At 42.9% G+C, this 20644-nt stretch overlaps 1 protein-coding gene across 1 annotated transcript in view; it reads right to left on the bottom strand.

Annotated features, from left to right (window-relative positions):
• The window catches only part of WNT2 (Wnt family member 2), a 47298-nt gene that overhangs the window by 15194 nt on the left and 11460 nt on the right, over window positions 1-20644 (bottom strand). Inside the window, exon 4 of the mRNA XM_007195126.2 lies at window positions 5682-5946. Within this exon, the coding sequence (XP_007195188.1) occupies window positions 5682-5946 (265 nt within the window). The remainder of the gene's footprint in view (window positions 1-5681; window positions 5947-20644) is intronic.

The following is a 20644-nucleotide window of genomic DNA, read 5'->3' as shown; positions in this document are numbered from 1 at the left end:
GCTTGGAGTTGTGTGTTCCCATGGGTACTGAGCTGTTTGCTAAAGATGATTAATGTGGAAAAAACTGTGATGATACCCGAGGGAGGTCTTACATCATTCACAGCCTGCAGCTCTCAGCCAGGTACAGGTAACCCCCGATGGTGAGAAAGTTCACTTCGAGCATTTCACTTTTACGAAAGACCTACACTGGTACCTGTTTTGTTGTTGTTGTTGTTCACTGGAAGAAATCCCAAGAGAATTTTCGCTTTTACAAAAAAAGTCGAAAAGTGAAAAGAGCGCTCAGCATTTGTTTTTGCAGCAAGCTGTTAGAGAGGCAGCACACACCTGAGCAGCAGGGGTGACCCCCCACCCCCATCAAGCTCCCCAGGACCCACACAGCGTCTCAGCATCAAGGTGCCATCACTTTGAAAGGAGTCTGTGAGGATTTGTGCTTTATCTCAATTTATCTTGTGCGTCTATTAGCAAGATGTGTCCTAAGGTAATTGCTTATTCGCTTTCTGCCATTTCAGCTTACGAAAGGTTCCATGGGAAGGCTCTACTTCCAGACAGTGAGGGAAACCTGTATCGGGTTTTCAGCAACAAGTTAAACAACTGTTGAACTCCATTTGCTTTTTGTACTTGACTGGACAAGAGGCGGAGGGTTGCTTGTTTTCTACAGTGGGAGAAGAGACCTCAGGGTGACCCCTGGCCCAGGTCAGGGTTTTTACAAAATAACCAGTGAAAGTGACCTGTGATTAGGTGCAGACGCTTCCCCGGAGAGGACAGCAGCATTCCTTAGTTAGCGATGCACCTATCTCTAACTTAAGGGTTTCTTTGATTTACAGATGCCTGGGGCAATAACCAGAGGAGATAACCACAGAACCACCCTTCCCAGAAAGCCCAGTTCCTAGATCTGCCCTCTCGTTTGGCCTGCAAAATGTCACATGCACAGCATCACATGGCTGTACCTACTCTCCGAATCTCTGGGGAGTATTTATAGTTGAACATCAGAGCGCTCACCTTCTTCAGTTGAAGACTGGGGGAAAATGTCTTTTGTTATTATTGTTGCCATAAGAAAATCTTCCTTAATCAGGTTTTGAGCTTATCATTTCTTAGGAGCAACTGAAGACATTAACACTCTGGAAGGGCTTGTCATTGAAAGGGGCTTCCAGGCAACCTGAGCTGGACATTGGTGAAGTCTCCCCACCTCCCACCTCCCTGCTTTGTGGGCACCTCATCCCATTATGTTCTGTGTCCTCGTGCTGCCTCTTTATTACACAGCCCCCCAGTCACTACGATCAAATTTCAGGAAGTAAGGTGAGAAAAGTATAGATTTTGGTTTTGACTTTATTTATTTTGTTTTGTTTACCACTTACAGGCCATGAAATCTTGGGCAAGTTAACTTTTCAGAGGCTCAGTTTCCTTCTCTGTAAATGGAGGTAACAGCTGTGAAGATTCAGAGAAAATACACATAAAGCTTGTAGCCCACGGCCTGATTCTCAGTAGGAATTCACCCAAAATTCCCATCACCTTTCCTCACCTGAGGTCTGGGTCTGTCGTCACCCAGGAATACCCTAGGGTCTTGACTCACCCTTCTGTAATTCTCACCAAAATTCACTAGTCCTGGTATCACTATTTCAGGACTTCACTAAAGGGCTGACTTGCTGATCTCTGTCAAGCTAATTCCAATGGAAGCTTTGATGGCCGAGATCATTTCAGTGTGCTATTCCCAGTAAAAGAGGGTTCCAGAAAATGCAGGGCCTTAATGTGAAAGGACACCCTCTTATACTGGGTAAGTCAGGGCAGGGATATTTTTGAATGACATTTATTTAGAGCTCCTCAAATAAAAAAGCTTTCTTTCCTTTGTAAGAGATCAGGTATTTAAAAAAAAATCTCTCTGGATTTCTTCTTACCTAATACTTATGGGAAGATCAGGAACCATGGCCTACCTAAATGATGGATTTTTCAAATTTTGATGTGCTTGAGTTTGAAAAGCATACAGAATCTCAGGGGTTTTCCTGAGATTCTGATTCAATAGGTCTCTGAAGAGGCCCCCACTTTGGAAAATAGTGGACTAGACCTGCAGACTTTATCCACTCCACAAATGGAAATGACAAACAAGCCGTCTTACTTCAGTCAGATTATGAGCGAATTTGAACAGGCAGCAGGTGCTGACCAGCAAGACTAAAGTCTGCCAATTCCAAATATCTATTACTTGACAATATTCAACCTGCTTACCACCACTGCTTTTCCAAGTGCTGACAAGGAGAAGGTGCCCAATCAGTTGAATATTAAATGTCATGATATTTTTTTATTAAAAAAAGCAAGATTAAAACAAAATAACCACAACACAGCAGAGTGGGTAGTTTGAGGTGTAATCTAGGGAAAAGTTAATATCGATTTTAATAGAGCAAGTGAATATATATATATGTTATTTGATTTAAATTTTACTGCAAACTTCTGACTTATCTTAGAGCCTGGGATACCTCTGATGGTAAACCATCTTGAACGTATTCCATTTACCAGAAAACAGGTCCTTCCTGATGTTGTGTCATCCTAGTGAGGGGAGAGACCCTCAGTGATGTCCTGACTCATTAACTGTGAGTGCTTCTTTAACATACACCAGAGGATGTTAGCACTGACCCAAACAAGGGTGCAGAGCCCGGAGAAGGAATGCCACTGAGTTGGGCTCAGGAATCTCCCCTTCTCACAGGTCCCAGACTCTGTCACATCTCCCTGCCTCTACAATCAGAAGTTATGAGCTACTCCAGGAAGATTCCGAACCACACACTCTGACTGACTTGCTAGACTGCATACTACAGAAATTTCCAGTAGAAAGTGGCCAGGAGAAAGCCTCGTCTTTACACAGACCAGCACAAGGCCCTTGGCAGCTATGCGAGCTGAAGGAGGCTGTCTCAGGGAAAATCTGCATCTCATACGTGTGCTATTTGTATGTGTTATTTGTCCAAATATGAACAATGAAAAAAATACTGTCAGCAATCCAAACTTTTCTCTACATGATATCAAATGCCCTGAATCATATTTTCACTAAAATAATCATCCAATGGTCAAGAGAATTCAAAAGAAATATTGCAAGTTTTCATGGATGACTCTGGCATTTTTCTAGGCAGAAAAAAAAAGGCATTAAGTGTAGTTCAGACAATTTATGACTAACCTAGGCATCTTATTGGAAATCTGATCTAAAACAATGGAACTGGCTACTTAAAAAATAATAAGGTGGCTCCTGGTTAATCAACACCAACCCAGAGCCCAATTCACATCTTTTTAAATCAGAGAAGCTAAAATAAGCCTAAAATAGAGCAGAAATAAATTAGGAGAGGGGGTAAATTATATAGCCTCCCTCAGAAAGCCTGCACCTGCAGCAGTGTGCCCAGTGGCTGGTGCATTGGGAGGCAGAGTAAAATGGTTACAAGCGTGCGGAGACTCGGGCTCAAGTCCCTGCTCTGCCTCGTGCCCATCAAGAGCCCTTGGGCAAAATCCATAGCCTGCCTGTCAGAGCCTCAGTTGCCCCTCCCAGGAAGTGGGATAATAACATACCCACCTTACTCAGTGAGAGAATGTAGATCAAGCCCTAACACGTGGCAGGTGCTGCAGATATGTCTGCTATTTTAGGATCGAGAAACAGAATTGTGTTCTAATACAGGCAGTAGAAAAAGCAAAGTGTGCAGGAATAACTTAGTATCCTGAAGAGGCAGCAGGGGTTTGATTCCAAATCTCCTTTGTGGGGAAGAGAAAGTAAGGTCTTTATTTCAATGACCATCTATGAAGCAGTTAAATGTTCATCAAGCATAACCATTTGCTTCACTGTGCAAACTGCTTCAATCCAAAAAACCAGACAAGGTGTCCCGAGGAAGCAGGTCCTCTTATGTTTAAAATGAGGTTTCTGCTTCACCAGGCCTTTCACATAATACATGCCCTGGGAGAAAGGTAAGGACAATTTGCAGTGTTAAGGTTAGGAGCACAGACTGTGGGGTCAGACAGCTGGACACCCGTCCCCTCCAAGACCAATGAGATCTTGAGCTGGTCATTCACTTTTCTCATCTGTACAATAGGGATGATGATATCCAGGGTGCTTATCTGATCTCAAAAAATAAGATGTGAATTTGGTTCTTGGTTGGTGTTGATCAACCAGGAGCCACCCTCTTCTTAGTCTTTTTTTTTTTTTTTTCAGTAATCAGTTCCAATGCACTGATGTCATAGGGAGGCGCTAAGGATTAAATAAGACCATGTGTGCAATGGTCTCAACCCAGTACCTGGCACACAGGAGTCAGTGCATAGTTCCTAAAATGATCCTGATGTCATCAGCCCCATGCCCGTCTGAGTAGCCTGAGGTTAAGCAGCTAGTTAATGGCAGAGAGGGACCCAGACCTCCGGGACCCTCCTGTACCAACGCACAGGTTTCTTGGGGACTCGGCGAAACTTTGGCCTGACAGGTAGGATGACTTGTTAGAGGTCGCAAAGCATGTGAGGAATGCAGCAGGGCACAGCATCTGGCCCTTTCGCTCAGCAGTTATTAATCCAGAGGCTGCATGTACAAACTTGCTCCAGTGCTGCAAAGAATCAGCTCATCAAACCATGAAGGAAATTCAACCACTCGGGGACAAAGAAGAGGCTTTGGACTTCTTGTGACATTCCCTGGTAATCATGCCTCTTGGTCAGACCTGTGATAGGAGCTGCTGACGTCTGCACTGTTTTACTGTTTCCTTTGCAATTACTTTGGAATGAAAAACAAACTCAGAACTTGAATTCGAGGATGTTTTTCCTGGTAATAAATTCCCTTGCTTTCTACTAAGTCTGAAAAGTTGGCTTCAGCCAAGTTGGCTGTGGGCTCTCCATCACCTCCTCTCCACTGAGACTTGTACTCATTCTTATTTTGTACCAGAGTCTTTGCATAGACGGTACTAAGCAAGGAGTTCAGTGCTGACCGGGAGGGGCAAGAGGTGGAGGAAAGCACGTGTATAAAACCCACAGGTGGCAACAGCTGTGCTAAGGCTGACGGAGCTGCTCGTTGAGTGAGTTCAGGACAGAGAAGGTGCCGTCGTCAAGGGAAGGGTGTGGCTTTAATAAATGAACTGCCTCTTACGCAGCCCTCTTCCACTGCTCACCGACAGCTGAGCCAGTGGGGATGAATTCTTGCTTTCAAGTATTTGGCAACTTCTGAGCATTGTGGAAGGAGCAAGGGAGTGTGAAGTATGGAGGATTTCAGAACAGGCTAACTGTAAATCCCTGGGACCCTCTCCACAGTCACAGAGGTGGGATTTAAAGGGGCAGCAGATAGACCGCAAAGCTGTCCTCCTCTCAGCCTCAGGATCACAGGAAAGATGCTGTGTTTCTCTACATATGGACATTAACCCACGAATTAGAGTTCTGTCCAGGCTGAAGAATTTTGCTAATCTGCATACGTTGACTTTTTGCCATGTGCATTCTTGTTGGGTTCCCATTTCTCCAGAATCTGCACATTATCAACTGGTTTCTCCAGGTGCTTAGGAGAGCTCTCTGTGCACTTTAAATATGAATTATAAAGAACCTGAGCATTGAACCTGAAGGCAGCAGACTGCGCTTATAGGATTGGCAGGCGGAAAATACAGAACTTTGCATTTAAATTTTAACTCTGCACTTAAATTGCAGAGTGCTGATTGTTGGAAGAATTAGGTGCTGTGAATAAAGTGTTTTGAACTTACCTGCATCTCGGTCCCGGATACAGTAGTCTGGAGAATTCTCAAAATACACGAGGTCATTTTTCGTCGGCTTTTTAAACCTCTTGTTAGCCACAGTGAAACCAGTGCCATCCTGGTTCATTACAACTTGGATGGCTCCGTTGTACTTCCTCCAGAGATAGTCGCCCGTTTTTCTGAAGTCAGCCATGGCCAGCCAGCAGGTCCTCAAGGTACATGAGCCGCTCACGCCATGACACTTGCACTCCTGTTTCAAGAACCGCTTTACAGCCTGTGGGAGAAGACGGGCAAGTTCAGTGGAGGCAGACTCCAGCACGTACACGTGAAGGATGTGAAAAAGAATGTATATATATGTATAACTGAATCACTTTGCTGCACAGTAGAAATTAACACAACATTGCAAATCAACTATACTTCAATCAAATAAATTTTTTTTAAAAGGGAAAAAAAAGAAGTGACCAAAGACCCAGGAGCCTGGGGCTCAGGACTGGGAGATGTTGGGGTCATTTGCTGGTCTCTTCAGCCATACCACACTGCAGCAGGTGGCTGGGGGCAGCGCCTGACTGCGAACGAGCTTCCCTAGGGGGATAACAAAAGCCCCACTAATTTGAATTTACTGGGGTATGAGGCCAGCTTGAAGAATGAGGGAATGAATTAGAGTATTTTCTAAAAAAAAATATAGCTTTACTATCAATATATTGGAAATGTATACTGTTACTCAAATTAACAAAGTAATCGCTAAGCCCGTTTTCTTTCAATAAAACAATAATAGTGATTGTTCCTATTTCTGAGGTGCTTTCCATGTTCTGGGCATTGTGATAATGCTTTCTGGACTCTATCTTGATGACCCTGATCTTCACAACAATCCTGTGCTACAGTATTTATTTTGCAGTGATTGAGGAACAAGACTTACAGAGGTTAAAGCACTCGTCCAAGGTTACACAGCTGGTATAGGACAGAGTCAGGGTACACTGGCAAGTCAGTTGGTGACCCTCAGGGTGACATTAAATTTGGGAGATTATCACTCAACTTTGGCCAAGTTATTCAGCTTAGCAGACAGGGCTGGGCTCGCTCTGTTCTTTCGTAGAGAGGAAGCAGAGGCAAGTGGGATGATTAGGGGCTCCCTCATCAGATACCAAAAGCACAGTGACACTCAGAAAGGCAGTGGGAGAGACGGGCCTTGGAGATCTCAAGTCTGAGCCTTTGGTCCTCAGCTCAGTCATGGAGCAGAGGAGGAGAAACCTGCCTTTTGAGGGTCCCCATCTTCTCCATTTGCATGTCCAAGACAGAGGGTATCTAGGGTGCGGGGGCACAGGCAGAAGGGGAATGAAACCCCTTGATGACATTATTCAAGGTGGTACTAGGAACAAAATTCTTAGGGTAACGCATTGAGAGACCTATTTCTAAGAACTTGGAGGTGGTCGTTTGAACCCTGCTCAGCCCACTCCCTAAGGTCCTGGTATAATTGGTCTAGGTATGGGGTACGGGCGGATGGCTCCAGAACGCAGCCCAGGTGGCGCTCCCTGCAGCGCCCTAGCTCACCCCCCACCCCACTCCACAGAAACCAGTGTTCCAGGCTGCCTCTCCCTCCGTGGGGCCTCACCCCAGGTAACTCTGCCCTGGTTTGTCCTCTTCCACAGACTCAGTCTCTGAACAAGGCTGTAGTATCAATAGGACTACGGGTGCAGAAATGTTCATCACTCCAGAAGGTCAGACCCACAAAAGCATTCTAAAAGGAGCCAAGACAGCATGGCAGCTCCGCAGTTGTGCCTTCACTCATCCCCGTCCCAGCTCGGGCCTTGGCACCACACGTTTCCCGCTTTGCCCCTCATGGAGGACTGTGCCCTGTTACATTTGAAATCTGTCCTCTTCAGGATGAGCCAGCTTTGGAGGGAAGGACAGAGAAGGAAGAGGGAGAAACGGCATTAGTTTGGTCTCCCAGGTCCCAGGGATCTGGGCATCTTCAAAGGATTTCTTAGAATGAACTCCTTTTCTGGAACTACACTCCCCATACGGCCCCCACCCTGCCTCCCTATCTTTATATTCCAGGTGTTTGGTATGAGGCTCACCGGGTGACTTGGACAGCAGGCCTCTGCCAGAGAAACACCCCTAGGAGGGCCGTCTTGGCTCCCCCAGTCTGCCCCATTTGGGTCACCTGTCCGGGAGCCCTCTGTCCTAAGATCTCGATGGAGCTACGCAGAACTCACTCCATGCCAAGCACTTGGGAATTGACTATGAATGCTCATTCTTCAAAGCTTATTCCTTTAAAAGCTGGGTTATTTGCTCATAAGTAATACCCCTAGATTTAAAAATAACAGGAAATATTACTTCCCTTTCTTTGTAATACTAAGTTTCCAGGTTGCAAAGTTCGAACTTGGTAACTGAAGGGTTTGCATATTAATTTAAAATATGCAAATGGAAGGGTTTGCATATTAATTATTTGATTAACTGAAGGGTTTGCATATTAATTTAAAATACACCTTGTGAGTCCTTATAAATACACACGGCAGTGGCCGTGGTACACCCTGTTGATCATCATCATCATTGACTGTCGAGTGGCAGCAGCCGCTTCCCTCTTCCTCGCTAACTTCTGTTCAGGTGTTGGGCAGCCACGTGCTTCAGGAGTGGCCCATCTTCTCTCTGACCCGGAGCAGCTCAAATCAATAATACTAATTGCCACTGATTTTTTTTGGCAGAGGGCATGTGGTGATTCAATTTGGGCCAATATGATGTTAGGAATAATCTGTTGGGAGGCTTGTAAGAAAGGTTTCTTCACTCTTTAAAAGGGGAGACAGTCCTTTTCCCTGTCTCTGGATGCAGCTTTCTGCAGCAGCCCCCTTGGGACACGAGGCAGCCAATGCAGGACAAGCAACAAGCTGCAGACGGCAGTCTGGAAGGACAGAAGAACTGGGTTCTGGAGGGTGTTGCTGAACTGCTTGAATGAACCCACTGTGGCCCTGCCCTGCCTCCAGACTTCTCGTCATCCAAGATATTAAGTTTTCCTCATTATTTAGTGTCCCCGGGGTCTGTTACTTATAACCGAAAGTATTTCCACTGGAACCATGGTCAGTTCTTTTTTTTGTTTTTTTTTAAACATCTTTATTGGAGTATAATTGCTTTACAATGGTGTGTTAGTTTCTGCTTTATAACAAAGTGAATCAGCTATATGTATACATATATCCCCATATACCCTCCCTCTTGCATCTCCCTCCCACCCTCCCTATCCCACCCCTCTTGGTGGTCGCAAAGTACTGAGCTGATCTCCCTGTGCTGTGCGGCTGCTTCCCACTAGCTATCTATTTTACATTTGGTAGTGTATATATTAGTCCATGCCACTCTCTCACTTTGTCCCAGCTTACCCTTCCCCCTCCCCGTGTCCTCAAGTCCATTCTCTACGTCTGCATCTTTATTCCTGTCCTGCCCCTAGGTTCTTCAGAACCATTTTGTTTGCTTGTTTTAGATTCCATATATATGTGTTAGCATACAGTATTTGTTTTTCTCTTTCTGACTTACTTCACTCTGTACGACAGACTCTAGGTCAGTTCTTGATTGTGGATTAATCACGGGCTTGACAATTAACCAAGGGGGAAAGTGAGACACCTTCTCTGGTACTGGGTTTGCTTGCATCTCCAGGCCCCATTCCTAACACACAGTCTGGGAAGTGCTCAATCACACCTGGGTGCTACCTCCACCTCTTCTATGTCGCAGGTTTACAGACTTGAAATTCAAACCCTTAACCTTGAAGAGGGCAATACCCCACTGCATCAGCGAAGCAGAGGGAAGGGACCTAAGCCTAGGCGGCCTGACTTAGACAGTAGTTGAGGTAAGAGTAAGAAGTGGGATGGAGAAGCTCACAATAAGGTTGCCTAGTCTGGAAGAATTCCAATATTCAAATGTTGTAATAACATTATCATAATACGTACCACATATTGAGTACTGCACTATGTGCCAGGCTCCGCCCATTATCTTACCTAATTACCATGATTAGGCACAGCGGGTTATTTTTCCCACGAAACCCGGGATCAGTGAGGAAAGTAAAATTCCCCAGAGTCACCCAGCTAGACAGAGGCAGACTAGGATGTGAATCAGATATGTCTCACTCCCAGATCCATGCTCTTTCTAAAAACACATTTAAAATCTTTATATAAATTGCACTGTGTTTTTCTCAGCTTTTGAATTGTGCATACTCTGCTTCCCTCTATCCTTTTGAATAAATCAAGAATTAAATGAATAATATTAGAGACCTATTATAATGGGACAGAAAAGAAGTAGAGAGAGATATGGGGAGGAATTACATTGCATCTTCCAAACTAATTGTCATCAAAAATCTATGAAACAGGCCATTCACAGGAGAAATACAAAGTACTAACAAAGAGACAAAAAGATGTTCAACTTCACTAGTAGTCAGAGAAACGCAAACTGAAGCAATGTAACACCTTTTTTTCCTTTGCCTAGCAGGTTAGCAAATAGTAAAAAGCTTGATAATTTGATAATATTTGGTGTTGGTAAGAGTATGGAAAGGAGGTGCTATAACAAACTGTTGGTGAGAATGTACGGTAGCCTCTGACCTTGTGATTACACTCTGGAAATATCTGCACAAGTTTTGAAGGATGCATACCCACATGGATGTTCGCTGCAGCATAATTAGCAATAGCAAAATATTAGGAAAAAACCAAATGACATCAACAGGACAAGGGTTAAGCAAATTATGGTATGTGCTTAATAAAGGAATATGACGTGGTCTTTGATTAATGATGTAGATCATTCTTACAATATAAAAGGATGTCAGATGAAAAGCAAAATGCAGAACAGTATATGTGGTATGATCCACTTTTTAAAGGCCTGCGTATGTGTGCATACACAGAGAAGAAGGAAGGGAAAGAATGTTCATTTACAATCTGGCTGCCGTTTGAGGGGCTGCTTGATCTGGAAAGAGTTAAAAAAAACAAAAAAACCCCCAGGAATTTGGGGATTGTTCTCTGGCACCTAGAGAGAGAAGAGCAGGGGTTCTCCTTCTGGATACACATTAAAATCACCTGGGGACCCTTTCCGTCACAGAGACCCTGGCCTCTCCCGGAGCTGAATATACCAGAACCTGCCCTGGGGGTGGGGCCCAGCCTTGATGGTACTTCCGGTCTCAGGTGCTTCTAATACGCAGCCAGGCTGAGAATCAAGTCCACACCCGGGAAAGCAGCGGAGGAAGGAAAGAGCCTGCGCACCACGGCCAGAGTCCGGGGCCCACGGAGGGCCGGAGCAGGTGAGAAATTCCCGTGGAGGGGTCGGTCTTAGGACTTAGGTCCTAGGAGCTGGGATATCTGATGACTGAATTAGAAGTTGTGTCCTACCCTATGTCTCCAAAATGTTCTGACCTCCAGGGAAAATTTCCCACAAGCAGCAGTTTGCGCTAGTGCTGCTTTGGAGGGCACGAAAGATGGCGACCAGTGGAGTAAAAGCCAAGCGCTCTCAGACAGGTTGTAGTGGAGGGTCCTGCCCGGAGGGCCGCTCCCCCGGGGTCTCGGGAGGCGCTGGCTGAGGGGCTGGTGGGCTTCCGCCGCAGGCCGCAGACCTTTTATTTGCACCTTAAAGGAAATGAGCGAACGAAGCGGTCGTGGGGGTGGGGGGGGGACCTGAAGACATACATCCCAGGCGCTGCCAGTCTGGGGCTTTTTTGTGTTTGTTTTTAATTATTACTTTCAAATTTTAAAATTAAAGAACTGTGTGCGCATGATTTGAAAAAATCAAATAGTCCAGAAAAGAGAGTGAAAAGCAATAGCCCTGTGCTGTACCCTCTCCTCTTATCTCCCCTCCCGGTCTGCACGGCACGGCCCCAGAGCGGTGACTTTTAATGCCTTCTGCCCTTGTGGTGGTTCCCCAAATGTCTATACGAGCAGTTCTGTGCTAGCTGACCGCCAGCTTTGTGAGAAACAGAGGAAGACATGCCATCCTCCAGATACTGTACGGACATCCACCAGAAAATTCTCTTCATAACTAAACAAATCTGCAGTGACAGCGCAGTGAACGGAGCCCTCTGGAGAGGGGCGCCACGCACGGTCGGCACAGCTGAGTCCGGCACCTCTGCCAGTCGCTCTGTTTACGTATCGGTCAACATTAGATAGTTCCTGATAGACTTCTTCTTATGGGGGGTGAGAACGTAATTCACACCTCATTTCCCTCACCTCAGCTCCCAGCATGGTTCTGTAACGGTTGGTTCTGACGATCTCTCCAACTTCGAGGAGCACCCTTATACCTCTTCTACTTCCAAAAGTTACTGGTGCTCTTTCTTATGAGACGAGGATATTTGCAGCCCCTCCTTCCTCCCCCCCTTCTTCTCCCCAGTCTCCGTCAGCAGGGCCTGTCCTTTTCTTTCTTTCTTTCTTTTTTAGGATTACTAATAGATTTTGCTGTTTTTACTTTTCGTTTTGAAATGATTTCAAACTTACAGAAATGTTGCAAGAATAGTACAATGAACTCTTCACTCAGATTTGCCAATTACTAAGTATTTTGCCCTATTTGGTTTGTCATTTTCCACACACGCACACACACACACATGCACAGAGAGAAAATAGTCTAGATACATAAATTTCTTATCTTATGTGTGAGAGTAAATTGTAGACATGGCATCTCTTAACCACAATACTATTATCAAAATCAGGAAATTTAACATCTTTGGTACAATACTATAATCTACATACCTTCTTCAAATTTTGCCAGTTGTCCCAATAATGTCTGCTCCCGCGCCCCCCCACCCCCCCACCCCCCGGCAAGCTCGCTCCTTCTCCTCCCCTTCTTTCTCATCCTTCCTCTCCTCCTCCTCCTCCTTCTTCTAAGAGCTATTGTTTTCTCTGGTCCAGGATCCAGCCCAGGATCACGTGTTGCACTTAGTTGTCATGTCTCTCATAGTCTGGAACAGCTCCTCAGCCTTTCTTTGTCTTTCATGACATTGATTTTATTCATTCATTCATTCATTTATTAAGTACAGGGCCTGTCCTTTTGTGGTGACAAACACGAGAGCATTAAAATTCTGTAACAATAGTTAAGTCTTTCATGGTATGTCTAGATGTTGAATCTAAAAACTCAAAACAGTAAATATGGATGTCAAACAGTTAACTGCATAACCAAGGACTGCATTTTATAATCTCTGATCCAATAGCATAGCCTCTGTGCTGAAGAAGAATGTTGCTGGAGTGAAGTTTGGCTTTTTCTCACTTTACTTGCTACCAAGTGCGTTTACTGTGACCTAACGTCTTCCACTCTCAGGCTCATTCCACCTGTTCCATTACTTCCCCTCGTTTCCTGGGGGTTCCATGGTCCTGCATCTTCTTAGTCCCATCTGGACGCAGCTGGGATCATGCCCTCCTAGGTGGACACTCTGCTCTGCCAGATGCCATGTTTTCTCTTTTTTTGGTTCATTCCTTCTCTTTGCTGCAGCCCCTTCTTGAGTAACTCCTTCAAGGCGCATGGGGGATGCATTTTCTGAATCTTGTGTGTTAAGATGTCTTTACTGAGCCTTCACACTTGGCTAATAGTTTGGCTGGTTATAAAATTCTGGGTTGAAAATAATTTTCCCTCAAAACTGAAGTTATTGCTTCACAGGCTTTGGCCTCTAGTGTTACAGATGGGAAATCTGATGTCTGGCTGATTCTCTGGCAACTGATTATTGTTTTCATTTCACTTTCCCACCCCCACCCCCTACATGAAAGGTTCTAGAAACCTTCCCTTATCCTTGGTGTTCTGAAATACCACAATGATATATTTAGGATTTTTAAAAAATTAGTCCTGCTCAGCCCTCAGTGGGCCCTTTTGATCTAGAAACTTCAGCACTGAGAGTTTTCTCTTAATATTCCACCCTCCCCCCCACACACACACACTTTTTCAGTCTCTTTATGGCATTCTAATTAGTCAAGTTGCTGAACCTCCTGACTCAATCCTCCATGTCTCATATTTTCTCTTTTATAGTTTTAATACTTTCTTCCTGGCTTCTTGAGGAATAAATTCCATTAGACTAACACTCCTGGCTCTCTCCATCCCCTTACTCATTTCTCCCCAGGGTAGGACAACTGACTTATCCAACTGGTGAGTTTAGAAGAAGGAGCAGGGCTTATGTGCCTGGGTTCCTTCTCTTTGGCTTTCTCTTCCAAGTTCTCTCTTGTTCTCTAATTGTCACTTTTTCAAAGCATCCATTCTTGTTGTTCATGGATATAAATATCTTCTTGGATCTTCTTGGCTTTTAAAAAATTTTCTTCTCATCCCTGCCTGACTTACTGCTTTTTTGTTTGTTTGCTTTCTTTTACGCTTCTGAATTTAATCAAATATATGTTAATTCTTGGACAGTCTCTTCATATTTAAGAGTGAAGTCATAAAAAAGTATTTAGGAACTCTGGTTATATGATGGGGCTTGTGGACCAGAGGTTTGCTTTCTAATGAGTAGGTAGGACACTGGCTGTTCTGGAGACTCTAACTGCAGAAAGCCTAGAAGGTTTGACACTAGACTTCCAGGAGTTCTGCTTCGGGGTGAAGGGGAGGGGATGGGGTTCTTTATGCCACCAATGGGTTTTTCAGTTAATCTCAATTTTCAGCCCTGTGCTTCTCTCCAGTGCTCATTTGTATCTGAAATTTTCTCAGGGTATCTTGGTTTCCACATTCCTCATCTGCTTTTGTTCCCCCCCCCCATCTGCTTTTATTCTTCTAGGCTGAGGCTTCTCCATCCTGCTTTATGTTACGATTTCTTCATTCCCTTTCCACTTTCCAGAAATGTGTTGAGTTCTCTCATTTCTTTGACTATTCTCTTTATTGTTGATTTAAGCCATTTATATTCCATTACTATAATTTTAATGAGGTCTGAGGGAGGAAGGAAGAGGTGAAATAGTATATGTTCTGTCCACAGCCTTGAGTCCGATTGCACTTTGAAATGTTCTGGAAGGAGACAAGGATTGTGAGGGGAGGAAATGTTCTCATTTTATGAGACACACTTCTGCACTGCTCAGTTTGTTACTTTTGTTTGTGTGAGTATTGTTTTTATAACAGAAAGAACTCAAAAAAGAATCGATTACAGTGACTTGCTGTCTCTCTCCAATGTGTGATGCTGAAAGCTTCTTCCAGAAACAGGCCTCAGCCCATGACACATTTAGGTCCCGTTTCCCACTTGGTCTCAAATCTTTTCTAAAGGCTCTCTGGTACCACTTCCTTCTTTGATTCTTGATGCGGACTGCTGTCAAGGTTCCATTTTCAACCTACTTCTTAGGCCCCTCTTTGTAAATTCTCACAGCCCTCATGGCTTTTTATATCCCCCAGGCACCCAGCGCAATTCCTCATCAACCACCTCCCCTCACTATTTGCTTAATCCCACCAGTGTTTACTCTGTGGCATCTCATCACTAAACCTTTGCTCACTTGACATGACTACTTTTATTTTTTTATTTTTTAAATTATTTATTTAATTTATTTTTGGCGGTGTTGGGTCTTCGTTGCTGCGCACGGGCTTTCTCTAGTTGCGGCGAGCGAGAGCTACTCTTTGTTGCAGTATATGCAGGCTTCTCATTGCAGTGGCTTCTCTTGTTGTGGAGCACGGGCTCTAGAGCACAGGCTCAGTAGTTGTGGTGCACGGGCTTAGTTGCTCCACGGCATGTGGGATCTTTCTGGACCAGGGGTTGAACCCAGGTTCCCTGCATTGGCAGATGGATTCTTAACCACTGTGCCACCAGGGAAGTTCACTACTTTTAAAAAGATGAATGAATGTGACTGCTAAGGACAGGAGTATTCTTTTGGCATTTAGCCTCAGAGAAACCATTTTTAGCTTAATATAAAACTTTTCTCAATAAAAAATCTTCAGTAAGCTCATTGTTCTGTCAGTGCTAAAATCTTAGTAGATTTTTGATGGCCCTTAAATCTTTGATTTTGAGCACTTTAAGCCTTCAGATCTGCAGAGGCTATTTTCTACTCTTAGAATTTAAGAAACTTATAAATATTAATATTCTATACCACAGAAACAAAAGTCTGACTGTTTTAAAAAATAAAAGGGGGGGGCATGGAAGAAGGAAATACATGCATTGTGCAAGCTAGAACAATTCTATTTTATATTTATCCCAACTAAAGGTCAGAGCATAATAACAAGGCATAGCATTCATTAGGATCTTACCATATGTTAAGCCATGCTGAGCACTTGATTTAAGCACTTTTATTTAATCCACACAAGCATATAAGGCATATACTATTTTCATCCCCATTTTACAGATGAGGATATTGAGATACCTAGACCCTGAGGACCTTGCCCTAGGTCTCACAGGCAATGTAGCTGAGGCAGGATGTACCCCAAACCTGTCTGACACCAGGTTGACACCTTAAATCACTCTGCCAGCCTTTCTCATGAACTTCTGGGGGGTTCATGGTCTCTGGTTTCAGTGGATGGGTTCTACAAAAGTTTTTACATTTAGTGTTTGCACATCAAATTAGTCCACAAAGAATTATTTTGACAGTTTTAATAAGATGAACTTCTCCCAAGGAGAGTGAAATTTTAGTCTCTTAACTCAGGCTTTTTGGAGACTGAGCCCAAGCAACGCCAGGGTGTCTTTATAAGACTTCTTTGCAGATCATGAGAATTTTTTTTGTAAGTACCTGCATTTTGCTAAGTTTATGACCCCTGTGTCCTGCTATACTGATTCTCTCCCTATCAGAAAAAGGGCAGGGCTTCCCTGGTGGCACAGTGGTTGAGAATCTGCCTGCCAATGCAGGGAACACGGGTTCAAGCCCTGGTCTGGGAAGATCCCACATGCCGCGGAGCAACTAGGCCCGTGAGCCACGATTACTGAGCCTGCGTGTCTGGAGCCTGTGCTCTGCAACAAGAGAGGCCGCGATAGTGAGAGGCCCGTGCTCCACGATGAAGAGTGGCCCCCGCTTGCCGCAGTTGGAGAAAGCCCTCGCACAGAAACGAAGACCCAACACAGCCATAAATAAATAAATAAATAAAATTTAAAAAAAAAGAAAAAGAGCAATCCACCTTATACCATGTGAAATCTATGCAAACTTAACTACTGACCTTGCCTTAGAAATCCTGCTTAGAATTTATTTTAGGTCTTTATATGCTATGTTTCAACTAAAGTATTTAGTTTAACTTGAGCATTTGAAGAAGTGTTAGTACTTCACTTTTTAGTTGGGTGTATGCCACAAAGCAACTACCATATTTCTGGTCCGATATCAGTTTTCCTGAGGGAAACACACATTAAAAACATATTATTTAATTTTCAGATGCTGGCTTAAAGCCAAGTATATTTATTAACAATTAAATCCCTTTGACAGGTCCACATCTCTAAGAGTTACTGAAAACCAGACCAACAAATCTTTCAAACATACATGCTCTGGAACTAGGAAAACAAGGAATATTTATTAGCAAACTGTGCAGTTGATTTGCTTATGCAATCATTTATTAACTTAAATAAGACATTGTGATTTCTTGAGCACTGTTATTGTTTAAAAACAGTGACTGGGTGGGCTTAGCTAGGAAATATAAGGTGTGGAACTTATTTGTGGAATTCAAGAACATTACCGTTGACTAACCATATATATAATAATTCTTATTGACTAATGAGGCCAGTCTAAAAAACATTTTCTATGAATAATAGAACTTTACCTGGAACTGTAACAATTTTGTTAACAGTTTTCTCTGCTTTGGGACTTTAATTATGGTTAGTTTTTGATTCATGCATGGTAAAAGATTGACAGTATCAAAAACATTCTATCTTTGGGTCCAACAAGAGAGAGGTGAGGCTGGCAGAACTGATCTAATTTTTCAGAATGCATTTCATTTTATGAACAGAGATGGCCAGTCAGAACATAAATCTGTACTAAGTGAAAGTTGTGCTTCAAAAAGATGCTCAACGTTGATGAGGATATACAGGAGGTTAAAGCAGTCTGGCTCTGTAATTCAGTTCAGTTTTATCACTTTCTTTTCTGTTGATATTTCTTACTTTTCGAGAGTGATTTCTTTTTCATCACACCCAGTTCTCTTGGTTCAGACCCATTATGTATTATTTATCTTAAGTGGCATTATAGGATCTATTCTTGGAAGTCTTTATTAGGCCCAAGATTTACTTGCCTGTAAGGCTATGCTTACATCTTGTACAATATCCATTTGTGTTGACTTTGGAGGTATTTCCTGTAGTCAGAACTTGGAAGTATCTGCTTTGTGCTGGTGCCCCAGTGGGCCGAGCTCAGGGGCAGGCCCGGCGCTCCACAGCACTGACCTTGAGGGGTGCTGGATTGGGCAGAGCACAGAACTAGAAACTCTGGATCCTTTGCCCTCCAAACTTCTCACATATAAAATACAGGATATCTAAATATATATAAATGTAAAATACAGGAGGCTAAGTTTGAATTTCAGCTAGGAAATAAATTCAACTTGTTTCCTAACTCCGGCCACCCTATTATATAGACTTTAGTCTCTTCATATGGAAAATATGGATAGTAATGGTACCTACCTCCTAGGCTTGCTTAAAACCTGGTGCATATGTGTATATATTTTATTTTCCGTAGCAATCCTTGTTAGATAACTTGTCCAAGGTCATGCTCAAGTATTAGAACCAGTGTCCAGAGCCCCAGCCTCCATGTTGCCTCAGTCAACATGATGTCAATAGCTAAGAACCTCTAATGAGCCAATAACAATGTAAACACTATGTTAAAAATATAAATAGCAGCACAGTTGCCATATGCTAATTTTTTATTACTATCCATCAGGAAGCTTACTGTCTGTATCAGTCCTTATATGTATAGGTAAAGCTGAAAATAAAATTCAGGGAGGTAGAAATTTCTCATAAGTTTCCTAGTGAGTCTATTTTTTAGTCATTCATTCAAACCTATTGCAGAAGATTTGAAGTTTGAAATCTATCATTCTTTTAAAGTGGACTCTAGAGAAATTAACAGTACATAAAACTGGAACTTAAGTATTTAACATCTCCTGCATTGTTCAATACCTTCCCATTGCTTCACAGCAGCACCCAAATATCTCAGCATGGCATTTGAGGTTCTCCAGATCTGGCCGAGACTCAAATTTGCAGCCTCAGCTCCTATTAATTCTCAGTCATGAGCTCTACCCTAGTACCCTTGTCATTCTTCAACTTTGATGTTCTTTCTACTCTCATATCTTTCTTTGTCTGGAGTCCCTTCATCCTGGAAAGCGTTTTCCCTATCTCAGCCATAGGAAACCTTTATCTCCAGCTTCAACACCCAGCTCTTTTATGACACAACCTTTCTTTCCTCAACTAACTGGCCCTTTGGGTGATTTTTCTATTATACCATCTAGCATAGAGCTTGCCTCGCGACTGTATTTCACTTGTCTTCCTGATTAAAATTTAGTTTCTTGTGGTCAGGATTTTGTCTTATTCTTTTCTACATACCAGAAACAGTGCTTTTCCCAAATTTAGTCCAACAGCACATAGGAACAGTGCTCTAGAACTTGCAGTGCCTTGAGTTGAAATTTTGGAAATCCACCAAATAAGCTTTGGGCATTCTCATGGTGACTAGAAGTTATGTTTTTGGTATTTAAACAAGGTTTTCCCTTTTATTAAGAAATAATACATATTCAGTTTAGAAAACTTGTAAAATTAAAGACACACACAAAGGGGAAAAAAATATCACCAGTAAACTACCTTCCAAGGACTGCTGCTGCTGCTGTTTTTTGTTTTGTTTTGTTTTTTTCAGTACAGAAATGCTGTGTGTTTATCTTTCTCAGAAATTCTCAACAGAGACAACATGGAAAGGTAGATAAGGACAAAAAGATGAAAGCAATGGGTTTGAGCCCCCAAGCCCAGCACTTCACGATTGTATGACCCTATGTGTTAGTCACTTGATCCCTCTGAGGCCCAGTTTTGTCATCTGAAAAATAAATACTAATACTGCTCTTTATTCCAATAGAGGTTTTTTAGAAGATCAAATTACAAAGGATTTTGAAGGTCTTTTGTACATTAGCTAATGCCGTATGCCTATTTTTCATTAGTATGTTAGACTGTACCGAAGATGAGTCTATGGGTACGTGGAGAGATCAGATTGAATCCTAAGTACTAGTTCAAACTGGATTTGTGCCTGACTCTACCCTGAGTTACAGATAACCTTCACGTCACTAAAGGGGGGAGGGGGGGACTAGCTTTTACTGAGCACCTACTACTTGCCAGGTTCTGTGCTATTCACTTTACCCTTGTCTTTCCATAGCACTACGTAATCCCCTTTACACCTGAAAGAGCCTGAATTCAGTGATCTAAGCCACCGGTATTGCAGGGTTAAAACGAAGGTAGGTCTCGCTTCACATCCCTTGTTCCATCTTCAGTATGGTAAGAAATACTTTTGGGGAAAAGTATTTTTATGGAATTCCCCTTATTCTTATTATGGAAATGTCCAGTGATTGAAGGGCAGTATTTGATTGGGTACATGGAATATTTTGAGACGGATTCTCTTAGGAAAGGTAAAAGAAGTTGTGATCATTTCATGTAGAAAGAGTGGACTAATTTAAAGCTGTTTTCAAGATCCTGAAAGGAAACAAATGGTGGCTATCGACCAAGTAACTTTCACCTGAAATTTACCTTAACCTACCTTAAAATATAATTTAGAAGTTTTCATAGCATGGCTTCTTTAGATCTAAAAAGAACTGCTAAGAGAAGTTATGGACTGTCTTTTTCGATAAAGTGTTTGTTTTGAACAAGGTAGATTTATCTTTTCAAGACTTATTAATAGTCCTATTTGGAGGCAGAAAACGAGGCTCAAGATGAGTTTCAAGAAAACATGAAGGAAAGAAGCATCATTACAAATTCTGTTGAAGCTGTCATTAAAATAAAGTGATATAACAGCATAGAAGATCTAAAATGATATTACAGTACAGAGACACATGAGGGTGCTCTAACCAGCTGCTATAATAAAGGAATTAAACTGCTCAAATGTTAGGGGAAAGTTAAGGCCTGTTGTGAATGGCAGTGTTGAATTCTGATTTGT

The sequence above is a fragment of the Balaenoptera acutorostrata genome, chromosome 7, assembly GCF_949987535.1.
Source record: "Balaenoptera acutorostrata chromosome 7, mBalAcu1.1, whole genome shotgun sequence".
Lineage (NCBI taxonomy): Eukaryota > Metazoa > Chordata > Mammalia > Artiodactyla > Balaenopteridae > Balaenoptera > Balaenoptera acutorostrata.
Note: the sequence above shows the minus strand (reverse complement) of the source record. Positions and strands in the feature narration are given on the sequence as shown.